Here is a 25240-nt window from a genome sequence, read left to right as displayed (position 1 = left end):
CCATACTAGAAGGACCATGGGAGAGTGTTTTTATTGACTTCATCATGGCCCTACATAAGTCATAAGGGTGTAGCTCATTATGGTAGTTGTAGATTGGTTTTCTAAGTATGCAACCTTCGTGGCATCACCAAAGGATTGAACGACAAAAGAAGCAGCGAGACTATTCCTGAAGAATCTCATCAAGTATTGGTGAGTGCCGTGGTCCATTACTAGTTTTTGGATGGAGCTGTTCAAGTTGATGGGATCGGTCCTCTACTCTCTACTAACTTCCACCCACAAACCAATGGCTAGATGGAGCGAAGCAACAACTTATTGGAGTTGTATCTTAGGCACTTTGTGAGTTCCAACCAGCAAGACTGGGCCAAGTTTCTTGATGCAGTAGCACTCGAGTGGTTGGACCAACATGACCGGGTTTGGAAATCCAAGCCCAGATGGAATCTGCTCAACCCGGGTTTTTGGACCAACAAGGGTTGGTAGGGTTAGTTAATTATTTGGGTTTATTTGGGGTTAACTTTTAGTCTTTTATTTTTTTTAAATCATGTTTTATTTTGAGTAGATTACATGGGAGTGCGTCCAATTAGCTTGGAGCTCTATTTTCAGTCTTAGAGTTTGTTTAAGAAATTTCTCTCTTTTATATATTTGATGTAAACAACAACAGATTGGAATGGAATATTGACTTTGTGTTGTTTGCAAGCTGTTGAGCTGCTACCTTGTGTGACCTGCTGGTCGGCGACATTGTCTCCCTCTCTTCCATCGGTCTCTCTCACTCGATTCATGTATGGGACATCATTCTCAGGTTTAATCTTCCTTTCCTATACCCTTCTCTAATATTCTTCTGTTCTGTTCTCTTCCCCTTTACCTCTCTCCTTTCTTCATAGTCTGTCACAAATTTTCCCTATTTCTGTTCTGGGCGACACTTGCAGCCCAATGAAGGTAGATCGATCTCCATTGATTCTACAACTTTCGATCTGAAACTTTGGATGCTGATAATACTCCTTGGGGTGACACTACCTGCAAGATTTGGAATCCACTCGTTGTAGGGATTATGAGTTATAGGACCGATTTCAGAACTGATTCTTACCCTTCTGCTACTCGTGGTTGCGGAACAGTTCTTTTCCTACTTCTCTAACTGGTTGAGGCTGCTAGTACCTGAGTTTAGAGACTCAGCAGTTGCGATTACATTTTTAAACCCAAGTTGATTCGACCTGTCGTGAAGAGATTTCTTCTTCGAAACAGGTCTTTCTTACTGACCAGAGGTTGAAGACAACACTCCCCCCATGATTCCTTTTATTTATTTATTTTACTCCTTTAATTTCCAGTAATGCCCTTCTCTTCTCTTCTTATTCTTGTTTATCTTTTTTTCACTTTGCTTCCAAGTTTATCCCTATCAAGTAAATATATTATATCCTATTTACTAAGTTACCCTTTAAGATTCCTTTTATTTGCAGTTCTGCTCCTCTCTTATACACTTTGAATTAATTACAGTTTTGCTACTAATCCTTTGATTTGAGTATTCTATTATTTCGGCCATTGGGTGGGCCTATGGCAAACCCAAACAGTTTTTTTAACCCCGGGATCGCATCATTGCTTGATGTGGCCCAATTCTCCCACAATCTCTAAAGGAGCGAGGCTACCAATTGAAGTCCAATTGAGATAGTCACGGAACAGCAGCCTCTGATGCCACACACGGTGATGATGGCTAAAACGGAAAGAGTTCATCGGCATTCAAGTTTGCCGAATAGTGGCAAGAGAAGGTAGATGTGACCAAGTCTTACCTAAACAAAGCCATTAAGAAAATGAAGAAATGGGCTGACAAAGGGAGGTAACCAACGGACTTAATAGTTGAAGACTTCGTGCTTGTCAAGTTTTTAACTCAACAGTTGAAGTCTTTAAGGAATGTGTACAAAGGGTTGCTTTGAAGATCTGAAGGACCATTTGAGGTTGTAAGAAGGTGGGCAAAGTGTCTTACTAGGTGAGCGTACCTCCTAAACTTAAAATACATCCAATCTTCCATGCAGGCCTACTCAAGCCATATCATGGAGACATGGAAGACCTAGATCATGGGGCTTTGATTAGAGCACAAATGTGTGTTGCTACTTCCTATGAATAGGAGGCTGAGTACACGTTCGCTGATCGAGTCATTCGAAGAAGGGGAGTTCCTCGTAGGGAATATTTGTTGAAGTTGAAAGGGTGTTGGAAGAACCGTGGGTTAGAAAAGAGAGAATGAGAGAAAATTATATCTTATATTCATTGATAGGTAAGGTCCTCTATTTATAATAGAGGGGAAAATACAAAGGGACTGAAATAGGTGATGTGGGACTAAAACCCACATTGCCGATTGTAGACATAATTACCCCTAACTAACTGTCTCTATAAGAGCAGTGACTTAAACCTAATAACATAGAAATTAAACTACCCCAAAAGGACCAGAATACCCCCACAGTATTCTAGATTACATATTCCAACACTCCCCCTCAAGCTGGATTATACAAATAAGTAAAGAGAAGCTTCAGCTTGAACTAATAAGAAAAAACTCCATAATAATGCTAACACTCCCCCTCAAGTTGGCTCATATAAGGTACTAATGCCCAACTTGAACAAAATGGGAAGAAACTAAGTTGCAGCAAAGTCCAACTTGACAGATGAATGAAGCTCCCAAATAAATTTTCAAGAACTTGAAAATTAGATCTTCAAAACCTGGGCAGACTTGATCTGCAAAGTTTCACCAATCTTTAACAGCTGTCCAGTGATGAATCTCTGACTGATAATCTTGAAGATAAGCAACTAGGGCAGCAAGCAGCGGAAACAAATAAATCAGGCAGCAGAAATGATCAACCCAACTGTAGAATCTCATATAGGCAGGCAATAACCAAACTTCTTCAATACTCTTCATCTCCCCCTTACAGCAAACTCAACCCAATAATGAAGGATACCCAATAGCAATGATGGAGAAGACTGATCTTCTATATTTTGCACCAAACGTCCTGCAAGTTCTACTTTCTGCAATGGCTGCAGGTGTAGTGTACATAATCTTCCCCTCACGTGTAATAGTACACGTGGACAGATAATGGAGATAATGTAAAAAATAGTGCAAAAGTATAATATTCCAGAAATTTCCAGAAGGTGCTAAGGGTAATGGAAAAGGAAGAAATGGCTATGTAGAGAATACCATAAACTTCCAAAGTGGTTATGGGTATATGCCAAAGGTATTGTATGGGAGGTGATGAAGTGAAAAAAAACTGTGGGATAAAGAACCATGGACAAAAAACAATGCAACACAATAATCATCAACCCTCTTTAATCGATCAAACTAATTCCAAAAAACACCAATCTCCAATGATCAGATCTGAATTATAAAAAACAGGTCTGATTTTTAGAAGGAGAAGGCACCATTCTTCAAAACTTGATCGAGCTTCACACAAGGAAGAACCAGTGTGCAAAATTCCAAACTATAAACTCCCATATGCTAAATAGAACTAATGAAGATATCCGGGCAGAATTGATGTAATAAGCTTCAACAAAAAACTTGGATCAGATCTGAATTAGTGGCCAATGCTAGGATCAAGCTCCCAAAGTAAGCTGGATATGAACCAGTAGAAAAGCTTCACACAACTGAATAGGTTCGTAGTTGCAACCAATAACCATGGAATACACTGTTGTAATCCCAAATAAGCTGATCTCCAGGGTAGTAGATACGAGTCTTCAATAATGAAAGAAATTTGATCTCCAATAGTAGGATACTCAGTCTCAATAATAGGGCAGCAGTAGTCCTCATAAAGGTAGCAGTAACACGTCAACCAGTTATGCTTATTGAAGCCAATCAATAGAACCAGCAAGGTATGTAGGAAAGCTCAATAGAACCAGCAAGTATAAGATAAATAACTCAACAGATCCATAGGTAGTTGAAGCAGCCAGCCACATAGGAACAAGTAAAAGAATAGGTTGATAAATGACGAAATTGAGCCATAAGTGTGAACCTGAATTTGTTCAAAATAATTCGATGAGTGATGCTGAAACTTGGGTTGAATACTCCTCTGATATGTATAAGACTCTCCTCAAAAAATTAACTTGATAGGACAGCCCAAACCCTAAAATCGATTATTGTCAAGGTTTTCTCCCGTTTTAGAAACCCTGAAATTGAGATCGATTTAGGGAAAGGGGACTTCAATTGCTGATGTAGACTTGCAATAGATGCTGATCAAGACTGCTAGAATGGAACCTCCAAGGTGAACAATCAATCTCCAGTAAGTATGAGACTTGATCTTCAAAGGGGAGAGCTTCCAAAAAGTCGCAGAAGAATAGGGCAACAACCATTGCAGTAAAATAGACCTTCTTCAAGCCTTGTATGGATGTAAGAGAGTTCTGTTTTAATGTTAGAACCACCTCCAAAGCACTTCAACAGCAGCAAACATCCCTATCCCATGTCGATTTTTATCAGGGTTTTGGAAAACCCTGAAAAGCTGAGATCGACTGGGGTAGGGATCTTAAAAAAGTTGGATAGGTGCAATATTGAGGTCGATTGGTCCTTGAAGTGGAAGTAATCAGCCCTCCAAAAATCAGCAAAAGCTGAAACCTGTAACCTTTAATTCAATTGGATTCAGGGTTTTGGCAGGTAACCAAATTAGAAGGTTAAGGAGGCTTTTCTGTAAAAACTAATCCAGCCATCAGAAAAGGTCCAAACTTAGGTAGAGTGGGGCATATAGTAGTAAGGAATCACCCCTAAAAAATCAGCTGCATCTGAAAAGGTAAACCCCAAAATTGATTGGAGTCAGGGTTTTGAAAAAAACCCTGACAAGTTGGGATTGATTTGGGTATGGAGGTTGGATAGGTTAATGAAACATGGAGAAAAAGAAAAAAGGGAAGGAGGACAATGGAATAGGGTAGAAAAGGGCTGGAAAAGGGTGCACAGGAGTCTCCAACAAGGGAGGATCAACCATCTTTAATAATAGAAATCAGATCTCCAAAAAATTCTAGAAAGCCCCAAATCGCAAAGATGGTTCCAGCAGAATTTTAATGAAAAAAATTGATAGAATGGAGGAGGGCAGCAACTAAATCATTGGTTAAGGTTCTTACCTCATTAGTGCTGCCCCCTTACAAGGTTAAGAAGAAGAAAACCAGAGGAAGGAGAAGCCGAGAAAGAGAGAAGAAGGGAGAAGTCGAGTGATTGAAGAAGGTCTTGTTCTTTCTTTCTAACCTAGATCAGTCCAACTCTGATACCACGTTGGAAGAACCGTGGGTTAGAAAAGAGAGAATGAGAGAAAATTATATCTTATATTCATTGATAGGTAAGCCCCTCTATTTATAATAGAGGGGAAAATACAAAGGGACTGAAATAGGCGATGTGGGACTAAAACCCACATAGCCGACTGTAGACATAATTACCCCTAACTAATTGTCTCTATAAGAGCAGTGACTTAAACCTAATAACAGAGGAATTTGAAAGCAGATTTGAATTAGGTTAATACTTGGATAATCAATGTGATCACCAAGCACTTCTATTTATAATCATAATGAATGAATAAAAAAGATTACAAAACCAATGTGGGACTAAAACCAAAATAATAAACATAACTAAGAAAGAAGAAAGGTCCAGAATACCGTAGGGGTATTCTGGACATATAACTAACACTCCCCCTTAAATTGGAGCATATATATCATGCTAGCCCAACTTGACTAAGATAGGATGAAACAGCTTGCTACTCAATCCCTTAGTGAACACATCAGCTAGCTGATCAGTAGACTTCACAAAGGGAACACAAACAAGGCCAGCTTCAAGCTTCTCCTTGATGAAATGTCGGTCAACCTCCACATGTTTAGTACGATCATACTGGACAGAGTTATGAGCAATGCTAACGGCTGCTTTATGTGACAATAAAGCATCATTGGAAGATGGACAGCAACACCAATATCCTGCAATAATCCTCTAAGCCACAGAAGTTCACAAATTCCTTCTGCCATTGCGCGGAACTCGGCTTCAGCACTAGACCTTGCCACAACATTCTGCTTTTTGCTCCGCCATGTGACAAGGTTTCCACCCACAAAGGAACAGTAGCCAGAGATAGATTTCCTGTTAGGAGAACCAGCCCAATCGGCATCAGTATAGGCTTCAACCTTCAAGTGACCATTGGTAGATAGAAGAATTCCCTTTCCTGGAGCAGACTTCAAATACCTCAAAATACGACGGACTGCATCCATATGAGAGGGATATGGATCATGCATGAACTGACTCACCAAACTCACAGCAACTGCAATGTCAGGGCGTGTGTGGGAAAGGTAGATTAGTTTGCCTACTAATCGCTGATGGGCACCCTTGTCAACCGGCTCACCCTCATTCTCCTTAAGTTTTGTAGTAGCTTTCATAGGAGTATCTGAAGGATGACAGCCAAGTAGCCCTGTCTCAGTCAATAGATCAAGGACATATTTTCTTTGAGAAAGAAAGATGCCCTTCGAAGATCGAGCAACTTCCATCCCTAGAAAATATTTTAGGGGACCAAGATCTTTGACCTCGAACTCACGGCCAAGAAGAATTTTCAAATCCCTGATTGCAGCATCATCATTACCAGTGATCACAATATCATCCACATAGACTATGAGAAGAGTAACCTTGTTACCAAGTCGTCGGATAAACAAAGTGTGATCAGCATTGCTCTGCTTGTAACCTGTTGAAATCATAGCCTTATGAAATCTGCCAAACCAGGCCCTGGTAAAGGGCACGCTTCAATTTACAAACCTTGCCCTTAGTCCTGTCATCAGAGAAACCAGGTGGAATGTCCATATATACCTCCTCCTCAAGCTCCCCATGGAGAAAGGCATTTTTGACATCTAACTGCTGAAGATCCCACCCAAGATAATAACACCCTGACAGTGTTGAGCTTTGCCACTGGTGCAAAGGTCTCCTGATAGTCAACTCCATAAGTCTAAGTGAACCCTTTTGCAACCAAACGTGCCTTATACCTGTCCACCGAACCATCAGTCTTCTGTTTAACTACGAAGACCCATCTACAGCCCACTGGTTTTTTTCCTGGAGGAAGAGCCACAAGATCCCACGTATTATTTTTGTGTAGTGCTCTCATTTCTTCCAACATTCTTTGTCTTCCACTTTCCATCTGTAGATGCTTCCTGCCAATTTCTAGGAACCGAAACAGAGGAAAGAGAAGATACAAATGCATGAAAAGAGGGAGAAAGAGAGTTATACGAAACAAAATGAGATATGGGATGTAAAGTGCAAGTCCTAGTACCTTTACGAAGTGCAATAGGTAGGTCGGAAGGAGATGGATTACCAGGAGATGTAGGATCTGTGTCTGGAGCCGACAATTGGATGGGTACTAGTGCTATAGTGGGATGCAACTGCCCTCTTGTGGATCTTCCCCTTGTATAGGTGATCATGTTGGAGTTATCAATTCTCTTCTGAAATTCACCAATAGTTCTCTGGACCGGAGTCTGCTCCCCCTGAGTAGGAATATTAACAACACAATTTTCTATGGTCTCCCCCTGTAAAGGATTCCCATTAGGTGAGGGAGAAACAGCCAGAGGTGGTTGGGAAGTCTCCAAAGTAGGATGGGCAGCATCCAAGGGTGGATGGGAAACATCCAAAAGGGGCTGGACAGCAGCCGTGGGTGGTAAAGAGGGCTGGGCAGCCAGAGGCTCCTCAGGTAGAGGAATCTCGAAAACCACATCTTCACCAGCACGCTCCCCCTGAAGAGGTGGCGAAGAATAATAAGAAAGGGACTCATGGAAAACAACATCCATGCTAACCATGGTATGGAGGGAAGGGGGATGGTAACATTTATAGCCTTTCTGGGTTGGAGAATAACCCAAGAAAATACAATGGAGTCCCCAAGGTTCAAGTTTGCTGGGAGATTTAGTATTTTGAGCATAACACACACAACCAGACACCTTGGGAGGCACAATAAAGGAGGAATTACCAATTAAAACATCAGAGGGGCTACGGGAGTGAAGTACCCGAGATGGCAGCCTATTAATGAGATAAGCTGCCGTGATAACCACATCCCCCCAATATTGAGACGGGACATTCCTCGCAAACATTAATGCTCTGGCCATTTCTAACAAGTGGCAGTTTTTCCTTTCTGCCACACCATTCTGGGCAGGGGTATCAACACAACTAGTCTGATGAATGATTCCATGGTCAGCCAAATATTTTTGAAATTGTGATTCTTTATACTCTGCTCCATTATCACTTCCCAATATTTTGAGAGTAGCCTGGAACTGAGTTTGGACCATTTTATGAAAGTGTTGAAAGCATGAAAAAACTTGATTTTTGGTGTGCAAGAGATAGACCCATGTGTTCCTAGAATGACAATCAATAAAAGATACAAATCACCGATGGCCAGAAATAGAGGGCTTACGATTAGGGCCCCAAACATCAGAATGCACTAACTCAAAACAAGAACAACTTTTATTTGAAATAGGATAATTTGAACGTGTCTGTTTGTCCAGAACACACACCTCACAAAAAAAGTAATCCTTAGTATGTAGGGTGACCAAACTAGGAAATAAATGTGCTAAGATTCCTAAAGGGGGGTGACCTAACCTAGAGCGCCACTGGTAGAGTTCAGAAGAGACTATGGAGTTCTGGTGTAGTGGAGAAGGTAATGGTGGTGGAGAGAAGCGACCATCATCAAGCAGGTACAGCCCACCATGCACTTTACCCTATCCAATCGTCTTCCCAGAGGCCAGATCCTGAAACACACAATGAGAAGGAAAGAAAGTAACTTTGCAGTTAAGATCACGAGTAATACTACTAATGGAAAGAAGGTTAGTAGTAAAATTAGGAATGTGCAAAACAGAAGTTAATGGAAGAGAGGAAGTACAGTTGATGATTCCCTTTCCAGAAATAGATGAAAGGGAACCATCAGCTACCTTGACCTTGTCCTTCCCAGAAGTAGGAGAATATCTATGAAACAAACTAGAGGAGCCGGTCATATGATCTGTAGCCCCAGAATCTATGATCCAAGGATGGGAGGCTACAGAAGCACAATGACCTCCATAAGGAACACCTGACCGGGCAAAGTGTGAACCTGAATGAGCGGAAGAACTGGCAGGAGCTGATGTAGTAGAGGCAGCAGCAGCGGAAGACCTCAGCATACGTAGGAATGCCTGTAGATCATCCTGGGATAGACCAGTGTCAGTAGTAGGGGCTGTAGTAACAGTCTCAGTCTGATGGGCCTTGGTCTTTGTCTTGGTCTTGGTCTTGGCAGCTCTTTTTGCTTCAAAGTCAGCTGGTTTCCCATGAAGTTTCCAGCACTTCTCCTTGGTTTGATATGGTTTGTGACAGTGCTCACAAACGACAGTCCCCGTAGTAGAATCACCAAAAGAAGCAGTGCTACTAAGTATAGGAATGATGGGGGCAGCAGCCTTGAGAGCAGATCTGTCAGTAATGGGAGGATGTAACATGGCAGCCCTGCGGTTCTCCTCAGAAGAAACCAATGCATAAGAGTATTCAAGTGTGGGAAAAGGTTGATGGCCCAACACTTGAACACGAATGGGGTCATACTCCATATTTAAACCAGCCAGAAAATCATAGACCCTGATCTTGTCTATATGTTTCTTATAAGAAGCAATGTCATCAACTGTAGATGGGTGAAAATCAGAGAAATGGTCCAACTGTTGCCATAGGCCGCGGAGAGTAGCATAGTAGTCCGAAACAGAAAGGTCTCCCTGAGTAGTGTGAAGGACCTTCTTTCGAATTTCATAAACCTGGGCATCATTGCCAAGCTGCCCGTAGGTCTCCTTGCAAGCAGCCCAAATCTGGTCGGCAGTATCCAGAAGAAGAAATTTATGCTGTAAAGCTGAAGTCATAAAGCCTATGAGGTAGGACATGAGAACAACATTATTGGCATTTGGCAAGCCACTTAGTCTGAGCAAGGCCTTTATCACTGGGCTTAACACTAGTGCCATCAATGTGGTCGGTGAGGCCACAACCAGCAATGGCAAAGGAGGCTGATCTGGACCATAGAAGGTAATTGGATCCATCCAGTTTGATAGGGTTAGGTGGAAAGCTGTGATAATCTGTCTTGTTATTGCCATCATGAATAGAAGTAACCGTAGAGTTGGTAGAGTCACCCATACTGGCAGCAGAGAAGGTCAAACAACTTCAAGTAAAGCCCCAAAAGGTAGAACCAGCAGCCAAAAGAAACCTTGATCGATTAGGTTTTTTTTAGGCTTTTGAACAAAACCCTAAAGTGATGGAATCGATGGAGGAGCCTAGGCTGCAAAAAATCAGTATCGAAGTGGCTGAAAGACTGAAGTAGAGAAGTCCTTAATAATATAAACACATCTGTAGAAAAAAAATTCGATCCAGAAAACAGGTGCAGCAGCCCCAATATTGATAGAATTAGGGTTTGAGAAAACCCTGTAATTATGAAATCGATCTCAAGGTCTTCACACACCAAAACAGATCTGTAGGAGCTCAAATAGCAGTCGAAGGAGCCCTCATAAGTGGGGAAAACACCTGCAAAAAATCAGGTCCAGTGGGCAGCAATAACCCTAAGATCGATAGGTGTCAGGGTTTTGAAAAAAACCCTGATAATGTAGGAATCGATCTCAAGGAGGTCTTCAATCTTGGGAGATAAGTTCTGAACCAGTAAAACAACAATTCGGCAGCAGCTTGTGGGCCTCAAAGAGAGGAGAGGAGCCCTGGTATCTGATGTAGAAGCAATTCTCCAAAAAAAAAACTGAAGAGCCGATATCGCAGCAGTGTTGATGTAGGGCTATCGAACAGAATTATGAAACATTAATGAGGTAATGGGGGCAGCAACTGGATCGCATGATCACCTCATCAGTGCTGCCCTATATGAGAATGAAGAACAAAGGAGAAGAAGAAGAAGAGAACTAGAAGAGAAGAAGATCGAGAGAGAAGGAGAATAAAAAAAAAAAACGAGAAAAAGTGGTGTCCCTCGTTCGAAATAAGCTCTGATACCATGAAAGCAGATTTGAATTAGGTTAATACTTGGATAATCAATGTGATCACCAAGCACTTCTATTTATAATCATAATGAATGAATAAAAAAGATTACAAAACCAATGTGGGACTAAAACCAAAATAATAAACATAACTAAGAAAGAAGAAAGGTCCAGAATACCCCTACGGTATTCTGGACATATAACTAACAGAATTAAACTACCCCAAAAGGACCAGAATACCCCCACGGTATTCTGGATTACATATTCCAACAAAGGGCTACCAGAGAGTGAGGCTAGTTAGGAACCAACAAACGCTTTGTGGCATTTCTGTGAAGAAATATTGAAATTCCATTAGGGAGATGCGATGAGGGCATTGCCAGGTGGGGGGAGAATGTCATGGTCAACAAATTTTGCGGCGCTTTGCCATGTGCATAGAGAAACTAGAACGCTCTAGAATTGTCTAGCATGTCCAAGAATGCTTGTACATAATAGAAGTGTGTTGGGTGCTTCTAGAGTTATCCATTTGATGAGGTGGAGAGGTTCTAGGCTCCTTTGGCTGGAATGTTCCTAAATATTGGATGGAGGACAAGTGTACATAATCTTAGCCATTCATTGTATTCTTGGGTGCCTATAAAGAGCGGTCGCCTCATTTGGCTAGACTCTTGTACTCCAAAGCTTTCTAGTGCAGCAACACTTTCATTCTCACAAACTCTTGAATGTTCTCTTGTGTGCTCTCTTGGTGGGTTAGCTGATTTAGTGCTACAAGGGTGCTTGTGAGCTACTAATCTGGCACGGTTGGCTTAGTGAAGACTAAGGCTGTGACACTAGGCTCGTCTTAACTCCCTGACAACCTGGTTGGCTAAATGATTATGTACATCCTTTGTTACATGGTCAATCTAGAGGTTGAGTGAGTAATGCACCTATCCAGCAGCTAGTGATATTTTGTGTCTCCAACCCTCATCAATGTTACATACTGTCATAAAAAAGGAGGTATTTCCTAAATCCTTAATATGGATACGTTAATATTTACAAACTAGAGAAGTTAGCCTTGGAAAACAAGAGTGGTATCATAATATTTCTCTATGATCTGCGGTTGCATGTGAGCTGAAGTTGATATATTGGTCCTTGGTTTTACTCGAATAGTTTATCCGTCTATTGCTGAATTGTTAATTGTTTCTCCCTTTTTGGTTTTGTATGGAGTTGAATAATGTTTGCCAATGCCTCTCTCTCTCTCTCTCTCTCTATTTGTGCTAAATGCTAGTTTGTTCTTATTATCCTGAACTCGTCTTCTTTGACCTGTTTTAAGCATTCAGTGTTCAAAGATTCTGAACTGCATGTGACCTGTGGAGAAATCTCATACCTGGAGCAAAGGAACCAACAGTCGGAAACTACTAGCAGATCATCTAGTGCATGCTCGACGACAGGGGTGCATATCTTTCCCTTTTCTGTTTAACTTTGTAATGGAACTCCTGACTTGAATATGAGGGCAATTGAATTTTGAAAAGCTTGGAGTTGTGATTTTTCATTTGAATTCAAACTTGGGTTTTTATATGCTCCGCTTCAGCCAAGTTCTGGTGACTATGTTTTTCATTATTTTAGAATTTTTGCGATACAGAAATGTGCATAAAGATCCACGTTCAAACTTGTTGCATCAAAGATACAATTTGGCTCATAAGCCTTATCCCCACTACCAGTGGTCACCTACAAATTCGTGATGCAATCTCAGTTGCTTACTCTTATTGCTGAAGGTTTTCATTCTTGATTTGAATGGAGAATACATTCAAATTCTTAATTTGTTTGCTTAATTGGAACTGTATGTGATTGTTATGTATGATATATCTACGTACCCTTCCAAGCTGGCATATCAGCATTCCCCGTCCCATATTTTAAATATAATCTTCAGACTGATGTTGGGTCTTGGGAATCATATCCCATTCCACACTCAAACCCATGCAACGTAAGATGGGATAAATAAGTACTGTACAGTCAAGTTATCGAAATTCTGCAAAAACGGTTGAATTTGGAATACCTTGTGACAGGATTTTCAAAACTAATATATATATATATATATTTTTTTTTATATATATATGTTTTTACTCCTAAGTAGTAAATGAAATCCATTTCATTGCATTTTGCTGTATTCTACCGTTTCCTATTTGTTACATCAAATTTAGTACTAAAGGGTTTTGAAATAAGGTTGAGGCTGGAACTTAATGCAAAATTTTCAATTAACTAGTGAGTATAATGGATTTTAGGCAACCTATTGGATTCAAAGACTAGGTAGTGTAACATGATATTCAAATATGACTTTTCAAAGATTTACTCTACTTTTATTGATTAGGGATACAGATTAACATATTAGATGTGAGAAATAGTTATGAGAGATAGTGTTTAGTTAACAAAAAAGGGAAAAAGATATTTTTATTAATAATATCCCAGTATAGGAAATACTAAGGCTACGTTTAGTTGGAAGGGGAATCAAAGGGAGTGAAATTTTCAACTTGAAAAATAAACTTTTGTAATCATTATCCCATGTGACTATATCACTAATTTCAAATCATTCCATATTTGGTTATTAAATTTCACTTTACTTTGCATCCAAATCCCTTTAGTTTAAAAGGTAAAATAAAAATTAAAGGTAAAATTATTATTACTAAATATGATAAGAAATTTAAGTAGTTTATACAATCACATGGGATATTGATTACAAAAGTTTCTTTTATAGGTTTGAAAATTTTCACTTTCCTTCCCTTTTGATTTCCCTTGCAACCAAACTTAGCCTAAGAGAAGAACTTGATCATTTCTTCCTTGACATCCAAGGCCTTGTGTACACTGGTGGCTCTCTAAAACTGGGGCTACAGGACCTATACATAAACTGATCCCAACTTTAAAAAGGCATCCCAGTGCATGAGGTTCCCACTACTGCAGGGTCTGGGGAGGGGGCAGATGTATGCAGTCTTAACACTGCTTCGCAGAGAGGCTGTATCCTTGATTCAAACCCTCGACCAGCATGTTGCAATAGAGCAATCTTACCATTGCTCCAAAGGCTCTCCCTCTAAATTATTCCCACCTTGAAGATACAAAAAAAAATAGTATGACCAAATGATTTTTAACCATGTGATCTAATTGTTAGTATTTGGAGCTAGGGTTTTGGGGTTTGGGGTGAACAAAAAGCACATTGATTGAAATATCCATTCATGATGAATTTTTTTTTTTTTTTTTTAAGTTGATCTCCTTTATTGGAACCCCCAACAGTAGGTCCTCATCCTCTTATCATGGAACATGTGGGAAGTTATAAGGACCCCAGACCTGTGTACTCTTCCTGGGTGGACCTGGGAAGTTCTCTTTTTGAAATATTAGAGGTTCATGATATGACTGGTGGGGTTAAATTCATTGAGCTGTTTTTTGATATACATTGCAAATCATCTACCTTATCACATAATTATGTTTCTACCAAAAAAAAAAAAAAAACATAATTATGTAGATGAAAGATCCTAGAGAAATAATGAAGTTTTTCTTTTCCTACCCCCCTGAAGTCTTTTTCGAGTTGAGAATCAATACTTTGCATCAGGATGCTGTGGACTCTAGCATGCCCGTCCAAGAACAGAAAATATCCAGACAAATGTTTCAACATGTGGTGGGGAAGCTTACCAAAGAGATGCCGAGTGAGGGCCTCTGGAATTACCCTAATCAGCTATCAGAGGAAATGGTTCGGTGTATGAGAAATATATTTATATCGCTGGTGGGTTCTTCCATTGTATCATCCAATTCATCTACATTTGAGAGCCATAGCTCCCCTTTATTTCTGCATGGACATCTTTTGAGTTCATTCTTGTCGTCATCCTCTGAACGCTCCATGATTTCATCACGGACACAGAGTCCACAAGTTGATCTACACTGTAATGCTGAGGTCTTGGCCACAGAGAATGTCTGTGATCCTTATAGTGTACGTGGTAAATTATGCTGGGCTGACATTGGAACATATGGCTCAGCAGTCGAGGTTTCTTGGATGTCAGTAGGGAAGAAACAGCTGGAATATGCTGCTGGAGCACTACGGAAATTCAGGTGAGGTGTCATTACTATTCTTGGTTAAATTTTTCCTGGTAGAAATGTTCGGTTGATATTGCCACTCTGAAGGTTAGTGACATAAATATTTAAATTCTGGATCATCTTTTAACCCACCTGATGTTTAGCTGTTTGACTAATATTTTGACATCAGTGTTTTGGAACTTGTATGCAAATTGCTTCTTAGGACTTGATAAAAGAACTGTGGAAGTCATTCTCTCCCACAGTATCCAATCCTCTGCCTTCATTGCTGGCCATAGCATAGCAGATAACATCGTTCTCTAATGCAAAAGTTGATCTCGAACCTAACCATGCTGAATGGAGCGTAGGACCTAGAAGAACAGGACAGGAACTTTATAACATACCTTAAAGCATCAGTACAAGATGGCAGTCATCGATGCCTGTCAGTCGGATGGCGAGGTCTCTGGGCTTCCTGTGTATTCATCCAAATTAGATCCGTGAGAAAGTTATGAACACGTTCACGAAACCGGAAGTCTTTCAATCCCATGCAGTCAATGGCAATGGGTATGCTTAAGAGCTGGTGGCAACCGAATACCTTTCACACCAGTGGGAGATCGATTGCAGTAGGATTGATACAATGAAAGGAACAGCAGCAGGTTCAAGACTGAGGTCTAGTGGGCTCCTTAGGGGCCTGAAGCAGTCCTCCAAGTATCACTGTTGATGGGAGGAAGGTTGCTGAGTTTAAGCCTTTCGATTATAGCAGCAGGGAATTAGGAACAAGTGTGGCCACAGGTGTGTATCCTTGTCTCTGATCAGCAACAGCAGCTCCAGCAGTGATTTTGGAATGACTTCTGGTCCTTCTCAGATGTAGTAGCAGCAAACAAATCTCAGTCACAACTACTACTCACAAGTAACAGCACAGTAGTGTATATCGAACAGGGAAGGGACGAGAAGAGAAGATAGAAGAAGGGGATATAGAAGAGAAGGGGGGGAGGTAGGGGAATGGGCTTCTCACCATGGGTCTCTCACCCAGAGCTATCCCAGCTGTTGAAACATGGAATTTCTCCCATAACCGATGGCAACAAGGCCTGAAAATTCTGTTCTCCAAAATCTGTTTTTTCATTATAATGTGATGCCTATTAATAGCTTAGGCAAGCTTACAATAAATTAGAAACTTTCCAAAATAGAAACTAATCTAAAATAGAAACTTAGGAAAATAGAAACTACTAAATCTAATCTAAAATAGAAAGTAACCAAACTTAAACTACTTGGCTTTATAATTCAGCCACATGCAAATAAATTAGAAACTAATACTTATAGAAACTAAGTCTAATTAAAAATAGAAACTTAAGCCTACTTTCTAAATCTAAAATTAGAAACTAAACGAAACTAAATAAGAAACTAAAATAGGAGAATATGCACCCAAATTACTGTTCTTGTGAACAGTGTCACGTGTTACTGTTCACATGAACAGTAATTCGTGAACAGTATTTTCTGACTATTATTTTTGTCATCTTCTTCAAGCTTTGATCTGCATCAACTCGCCCCCTCTGAGAAAAAATTCGTCCTTGACTTTTGTAGAATGTTAGGGTGATTTTAGTATGGTGCACATCCATCTTCAATCCGTAGAAAAATTTTGGGTGATTCCTTGGATGTACGAATGTAGTCATTGAGGCAAGGATGTCGCTCTTCGAGGTACTTCAAGGGGATGACAAACTCCATATGTGCCACTTTAACGTCTTTGGATGTGTCCACGGGGTCGTCTTCTAGTTTGTCTTCTACCATTGTGTTCTTGACATCCACATCAATTTGATGGCTGAGCTTCTCAACCACGATCTCAACCACTAGTGCAGCTTGGTCTACTTGAATTTTGTTAGCTATATGTTCTTGAATTTCTTCAACACAGATCGTCTTAGTAGAATCTTCTGTTGGTGCATCAGCCTTTGGTGAAACTTCAATCATAGTTGCTGCCATTTGCTTTTGAGTTGATATGTTCGGTGTTCCCTGTGGCTGTACCGTAGATGTTGTCACCTTTGGTTGTAACCCTTTTAGAGTACAACAATGGTATAGATGGTGTCGATCAGGTAGGACACACGTGTTGTTTTTAGGTTCAATCCAACCATGTCGCTCGTCCAACCAATCACAGCCTACTACAATAAAGCTCTTTGGAGATGGTACTGACTGACACCAAGCACCATCATAGTATGAGGAACACTAAAATCAACAAAGACTTGACCTGTAGGCATGATGCAAATCTAGCCTGTCTGAGACAACATATCCACCACGGATTATGAAATAATGTTGTCATGTCGCCTCTCATCAACACATAATATGGCTTGCTCTCATTGGGTAGACGAACTCGGGTCTTGAAAACGTAGGGAGGTGGATCTATCGAGGCTTGGTTGGAGCTTCCCTCCACCATAGCTTTGATACCAAATAATGCAAAAGTCGATCTCGAACCAGGGAAACCAGCGGGAGATCGATTGCAACAGGATTGATACAATGAAAGGAACAGCAACAGGGTTCAAGATTGAGGTCTAGTGGGCTCCTTAGGGGCCTGAAGCAGTCCTCCAAGTATCACTGTCGATGGGAGGAAGGTTGCTGAGTTTAAGCCTTTCGATTATAGCAGCAGGGAATTAGGAACAAGTGCAGCCACAGATGTGTATATGGTCTTCCTTGTCTCTGATCAGCAACAACAGCTCCAGCAGTGGCTTGGAATGACTTCTGGTCCTTCTCAGATGTAGTAGCAGCAAACAAATCTCAGTCACAAGTAACAGCACAGTAGTGTATATTGAATAGGGAAGGGAGGCGAAGAGAAGATAGAAGAAGGGGACATAGAAGAGAAGGGGGGTTAGGGGAAGGGCTTCTCACCCACAGCTATCCTAGCTGTTGAAACATGGAATTTCTCCCATAACCGATGGCAACAAGGCCTGAAAATTCTTTTCTCCATGTTGAGATATGTAAACCCTCCGCTGACCTTCTACGACGTCTACACCTGCTGCCTCTTCTGGTTCTTACTTTGCCTCAGGTATTCCGGTCGGTAGTCATTGTGCATCGGCTGTCTCCAGTCCTTGGATAATAGACTCCGGTGCCACTGACCACATGACTGGTTCCTCCCATGTATTTCATCATTATTCTCCTCGTTTAGGAAAAGATACTGTTCGAGCGGCTAATGGTTCCCTTTCTCCCATACATGGAAAGAGTTCCGTTCACTGCTCTCCTACCCTTACACTAAATGCTGTTTTGCATGTTCCTTCATTTCCTACTAATATTCTTTCCATTAGTAGTCTAACCAAAGATTTGAACTGCAAAATAACTTTCTTTCCCTCTCATTGTGTCATACAAGATCTGGTGAAGGGGCACACGATTGGGGGTGCTAAGGTATATGGTGGTCTCTGCATACTCGACACGGGTCAGACTTGTTCACCATTAGCTTCATCCTCAGCTCATCAGTTACATTCAGTCACTTCTCCAAATCTCCATCTATGGCATTGTAGGCTTGGTCACCCTCCACTTCGAACTTTAGCTTTATTGTTTCCTCATCTTGTCAAGGATTGTAAACCGGATGAGTTATTATGTGAGGCTTGTGTTTAGCCAAGTAGGCTCGTTCAACCTATTCTCCATTAAATAAAAGAAGTATTTCTCCATTTACTTTAGTTCATACTGATGTATGGGGCCCTGCCCATCGTGTATCCATTTCTGGTCATCGTTGGTTTGTTTCCTTTATTGATTGCTTTACTCGGACCACTTGGGTTTACATGATGCAAAACAAAAGTGAAGCCTTTCGCTGTTTTCAGTACTTTCAGCGCATGATTCAGACCCAATTTGGTGCCACATTAAAAATTCTGAGAAGTGATAATGGCAGAGAATACATGGAGGGACAGTTCCAAATGTATTTGGTTGAAAATGGAATCATCCATCAAACCAGTTGTGTTGACACTCCTGCCCAAATGGTGTGGCTGAGAGAAAAAACAGATACCTTCTTGAAGTAGCTCGGGCCATTATGTTTGCTCGTCTTGTTCCTCCCTAATTGTTAGAGCGATGCCATTCTCGCTGCTGCCTACCTCATCAACAGAATGCCTACTCGTGTCCTTGATGGCCGTGCACCTATTGACCTTCTCCAAGGTTCTTCCTCTTTTGTGGTGCCTCCCAAAATTTTTGGTTGTTTGTTATGCTCACAACCACCATCCTCATGGCAAGTTGGACCGTAAGAGCATTCGGGGTATTTTCTTGGGTTACTCCGCCACCCAGACAGGATACAAGTGTTATCACCCACCTACTCGGCGTGCCTTTGTTACTGTGGATATAGTGTTCCATGAATACCTGGCATATTATTCTCAGTCACCTCTTTAAGGGGAGCATGATCTAGGCTTTGAAGACGTGTTTGCTATTCTTCCTGCTCCTATTCAGGGGGAGCCTTCCTATCCAGAGCTTCCACCTTCTGCTCCTATTCAGGGGGAGCGTAGACCTGTGAGTCAGGTTCCTGTTGACAAAATCTATTCCCGGAATTACAAATAGCAAGTGGAGACCACCACTACCGTACATCTTCTCCAATCGCCAGATCCTAATCCAGATACAAATCCAGACTCTGCTTCATTACTTGGTAAGGATCCTTCTCTTGATTGACCTATTGCTGCCCGTAAAGGCATTAGGTCTTGCACCCAACATCCCATCTCCAATTTTGTTTCTTATGATGCTTTGTCTCCTTCCTATTCGTGCAGTGTCCTCTCTTTTCTTTGTTTCTATTCCTCAGAAATGGCAAGAGGCGATTGCAGATCCAAAGTGGAAAGCGGCCATGATTGAAGAGATGAGTGCATTATCCAAAAATGAGACTTGGGAGCTAGTGGTTTTTCCTCTAGGCAAGAAACCAGTTGGCTGTAAGTGGGTATTTGTTATCAAGCAGAAGGTAGATGGATCAGTAGACAGATACAAGGCTAGATTTGTGGAAAAGTGCTTTACCCAGACTTATGAGAGTGACTATCAGGAGACATTTGCCTTAGTTGCATAGTTAAATACTGTTCAGGTCCTATTGTCATATGTTGTCAATCTAGGCTGGGAATTGCAATAATTGGATTTTAAAAATGCATTCCTTTATGGAGAACTAGAAGAGGAGGTATATATGGAGGTCCCTCCTGGTTTTTCTTGTGACAAGACTCATGGGAAGGTTTGTAGGCTGAACAAGGCATTATATGGGTTGAAGTAATCTCCTTGGGCTTGGTTTGGCAGGTTTCATAAGGCAATGATCTCTGTAGGATACAAACAAAGCAATGTTGATCTCACCTTGTTCATCAAGCGAAATGGAGATAAGGTCACTCTTCTTATAATCTATGTTGATGACATAGTTGTGACTGGTAATGATGCAGATGAAGTCTCTCACCTGAAGAATTTCTTGGGACGAGAATTTGAGATAAAAGACCTAGGACAACTCAGGTACTTTCTTGGGATTGAAGTTGCCCATTCTCCTAAATGCATTTTTCTCTCCCAAAAGAATTATGTTCTAGACCTACTCACAGAAATTGGTTTGTTAGGGTGTCATCCATGTGACACTCCCTTGGAAGCTACTACTCGTCTGCAAGAGAAAGATGGTGGTCCAGTTGATAAGGATCGATATCAACGACTGGTGGGAAAATTAATTTATCTCTCCCATACCAAACTGGACATTGCATTTGCAGTAAGCTTGGTCAGCCAGTTCATGCATGATCCCTACTGTAACGCCCCCAAACTGGCCTAGGGGTAAGGGTTGTCACACAAATCCACAAAATCGAAATGGTTTTAGATAGATGAACCAAAATTGAACCATTAGTCATAATCTCCAAATAAATCCTCAATAATACCATCATATAACACAACGGAAGACTTAAACAGTTAAATTCAGCATTCGATTAATATGAATTCGAATATTTAAAACTAAGGTTTTGGTGGCAGCACAACTAAAAGTAAAAATAAATCCCTATTACATCCATCCATCTAAATATTAAAATAAACCATGTATCATGGTCAAATACAAACCCAAATCATTACAATCGTTCTAAATAAAAAAAGGATAATTGATTCCATAAATTTTCTAATCATCCCCAATCTGAGTATCATCTCCTCCAATAACTCCAGTGCACTCATCACATGAGCATGGTTCCTGACTCTCGTCCTCTGTGTGGTTAAATAAAGGGGTAAGCTTGGGGAAAGCTTAATGAGTAAGGGGAAATAGAACATAAATATCGATAAACAAATGCATATCCTGAAATGTAATAGAATCTCAAAACATATGTTATATAAATCTGAAAATATCACAAATTCCAGTAAAACATGCCATGAGTTCAAAAGTTCATAAATCTAGTTCCAATTAATAGCTTCAGTAGGTTCATAAAATGGCACTGCTAAAAATTAACATATCACCAATATAATCAATAGGATGGGACTCAGGCTCTTGGCTCACAGAACCGGTAACGGGCTCCTATGGAGGGGAAACCACGTTCCTTAAACGTCACGCTCTTGCCTCACCCCTCGGTCCACATACCTAAACATAATGGAATTGTGAGCTTCGAGCTCTTGGCTCACAGAACCGGACCATGTCCTTAAACGTCACGCTCTTGCCTCACTCCTGTGCTCAACAATCCACCCCAATACATAACCCCCTGTTGGAAGGGTTGCAGTCCAACAATATTACATTCAAATCATATCTTATAAAATGACAAGTCTGATCATGCTTTTGATAAAATCACAATCATGCATTCTTTCCATAAAAATCATATTATATTTCAAAACATGTATAATACTTCAAAATAGACTTAAAGACAATTATGCACAAATAGTCTTGTTGTTTTAAATCATGAAATTTCATAAAACGACAAATCAAAGAAAAGCGATTTGTATATGAAAATAATACATAGGTTCTGCGGGGTCTCACTCACCTTGTAAGTTTTAACTCAATTCTCACTGCACTTCAAATCACAAAAATAACAATCCAATATCCCCTACATAGATTATAAATAGCAAAATCAATAGGATTATGTACCCTTACAAAGCTGTACCCAACTTGTAAACATGGGCAGCCCTCAAATTTCAATATTTCCCCCACTTGTACATATCTAGAGACTCTCAAAATTTACAGGGGACCAATTTACCCTAATACCAAGATCTCCACCAAAAATCATCTCCAAATTCTCATATTTTATATTTAAATCATTTGTTTCAATCTTAGTGCACAGATTCTGCCAGAATCTGCACAACATATTTAAAAGATACATAAATACCATATCCTAAACTTATTTTAATCCGAATATTTTTTGTATTAAACTAGACTAAATAATAATGATTCACACCAGATTTCAAGTTTAAATTCCAAGTATTAGGTGGGCTTTCATTATTCCCAAGTTCAGGTTCAAATTCTGCCAAGACAATAGATTAGTCCCAAGTTCTCATTCAGATGGGATACCAAACGAAATTGGATGGGCCTCAAATTTGAAATAATATTTCATCTACATGTCATCTATAATTCCATCAAAATTGGGGTCCAAAATCCTCACCGATTAAGAGATACAAATTTTTTTTTCTAACAGCGCACAGAATCTGTCCAAAACTGTACACTGTAACAACACAACCTTAAGACTCCATCTCCTATATTCAAATGACCATGATATAGAGTATGAAAATATGATACTATATACCTTCTGAATAAATGACAAGAAAAATGACAAGCCCAATGAATCCTCTTCTCTCTTGCTCTTACGTGAAATTCTTTTCTCCCTCTCTTTTTTTTGTTTTTCCTCCTCCTTCTTCTTTATTGCTTCATCTTTATTTCTTCTTCTTCAATCCTTCTTTATTTCCTCTTCTTTACTTCTTCTTCTTTATTTGTTAGAATAGGTTTCAACCCCCTTTTAATTAAATTTTAAGTTTTAATCTCTTAATTTATTTTACAGTTTATTAATTCATTAAACTTTAAGTTTCTTCATTGTCTCCCTTTCCTTAATTTATCTCAACTTCTCAAGTACACTTGACAAAGAGAATCTTTCTTCTCCTTTCAATATCGATTATAGTCCCCAAGCCAAAAGTCAATATTGTGTCCACCATGCTATCCAAAGCAAAACAAATAAAATTCCTTTCAATTGCTTCCCTCAAGAATTGATCCTTAGACTTGTTTAAATCCATATGGGGTCCTAACCACTAGGCTAACCTCTCTTAGATGTTAATAAATTTATAAATAAATATATTTGGATACTAGCAACATATAACCATGCACAAAGAAGGAAAAATAAATAAATAAATAAGCATACCCTGCACTAATACTAATAAAATACTAGCAAGGTTTTACCTCTAGTGTGCATGCTAACAACCACAATTCCACCCTTCATTGGTCCATTGGTACAGATTCTGCTCACAAAGTGAAAAGTCCAAATTACCCTTATATTTTGGGCATGGGTATTACACCTACTCTACTCATATGGCGGCTGTTCTTCGTATTCTCCATTACTTGAAGTCAGCTCGAGGAAAAGGGATTCTTCTCTCTCCATATGATCATCTTCGCATTGAGGCTTACGCAAATGTTGATTGGGGTGGGAATCCAGACTGGAAATCTACTTCAGGTTATTGTACTTTTGTAGGAGGCAACCTTGTCACTTGGTGAAGTAAAAAGCAAAATGTGGTGGCAAGATCCAGTGCTGAAACTGAGTTTTGTGCCATGGCCCAAGGCATATGTGAACTTTTGGGGCTTCAGAGTCTGCTCCAAGATATTAGTGGTTCTGTTCATCTTCCAATGATGTTGTACTATGACATTGTAGTTGAATGAACCATGTCATAGAATTATTCCAATACTAAGACGCAGTTGGCTAGAGTCTCAAATGTGACTGATCACAGGCATTGACCTAGGAAAATTTATCCGAGAACATTCCTTTCGGACTACCATTTTGCTACCATACCTTTCCGAGCCCACCCACCGCCTCTTCTTGCATTGGCATTAGAATAATCTCATTCCTTGCCCGAACCAACCTTCTTAAGCAACCCAGGCATTTCGGGATTGTTTTACTTGGAGCTATACCAAAATGCCTGGGTTGGATGCCAATGTGGCAATGCACAAGTTTGCAATATCTCCTGACATTTTGCTAGTCAAACCGCCACAACACAAGTTCCACCCTGAGTTGGTCGAGTAACAAAGCAGCAATCTGCATTGCCCACAATCCAGTGCAGCACGACTGTACCAAGCATGTGGAGATTGACAGACACTTCATCAAGGAGAAGTTAGAAAGTGGGCAGATTTGTATATCTTTTGTGAAGTCAAGTGATCAACTTGCAGATGTCTTCACAAAAGGGTTAAGTGGAAAGTTGTTTCATCCTAGCTTAGTCAAGTTGGGCATGCATGATATAAATGCACCAACTTGAGGGGGAGTGGTGAGATATGTAAACCCGATAAGGGTATTTTCTATGTTTTATTTCCTTTATTTCCCTCTCTAGCTATCATAGTCGGCTATGGAGGGTTATATTTGTAATTCTGCCTATTAATGAAATCTATAAGTAAAGGGGCTGAGTGAACTCTGAAGACAATATTCACTCAAGCATTTCAGCTCTCAATCGTTCTTTCTCATCTTATAACACTCCAAAATCTGTTTTTTCATTATAATGTGATGCCTATTAATAGCTTAGGCTATCTTACAATAAAATAGAAATTTTCTAAAATAGAAACTAATCTAAAATAGAATCATAGGAAGATAGAAACTACTAAATCTAATCTAAAAGAGAAAGTAACCAACCTTAAACTACTTGACTTTATTATTCAGCCACATGCAAATAAATTTGAAACTAATAATTATAGAAACTAAGTCTAATTAAAAATAGAAACTTAAGGCTACTTTCTAAATCTAAAATTAGAAACTAAACTAAACTAAAGAAGAAACTAAAAATAGGAGAATATGCACCCAAATTACTGTTCTCGTGAACAGTGTCACATGAACAGTATTTTCTGACTTTTATTTTTGTCCTCTTCTTAAAGCTCTGATCTGCATCATTCTCTACCAAGAGGTTGTTCGAGGGTTTGACCGCAAATTCCATTCCCCTGCTGCCCTTGAAAATCGACATCCATAAAGCTTTCGACTCCATTTGGTGGGCCTTCATTTCCCAAACTCTCCTCAAAATGTCTTTCCCTCCTATCTTTGTCAACTGGATACTCTCCTACATCTTCTCCCCTTGCTTCTTTGTGCTTGTCAATGGTAGCCCTGTAAGATATTTTGCCTCGTCAGTTGGCATCTGCCAAGGTTGTCCCCTTTCCCCCTTCCTCTTTTGCTTGGCCCTCGAAGTTCTCTCC

General features: G+C 40.1%; 1 protein-coding gene across 2 annotated transcripts in view; it reads left to right on the top strand.

Annotated features, from left to right (window-relative positions):
• LOC122660370 overlaps positions 1-25240 on the top strand; it is an 81906-nt gene that overhangs the window by 24733 nt on the left and 31933 nt on the right. Inside the window, exons 6-7 of one of the 2 annotated variants that reach the window (XM_043855649.1) lie at positions 12203-12349; positions 14495-14988. In XM_043855649.1, the coding sequence (XP_043711584.1) occupies positions 12203-12349; positions 14495-14988 (641 nt within the window). The remainder of the gene's footprint in view (positions 1-12202; positions 12350-14494; positions 14989-25240) is intronic. The other variant, XM_043855650.1, reaches the window with a different exon arrangement.

Source organism: Telopea speciosissima, chromosome 4 (genome assembly GCF_018873765.1).
Source record: "Telopea speciosissima isolate NSW1024214 ecotype Mountain lineage chromosome 4, Tspe_v1, whole genome shotgun sequence".
Classification (NCBI taxonomy): domain Eukaryota; kingdom Viridiplantae; phylum Streptophyta; class Magnoliopsida; order Proteales; family Proteaceae; genus Telopea; species Telopea speciosissima.
This window is presented reverse-complemented; position numbering and strand designations above follow the sequence as displayed.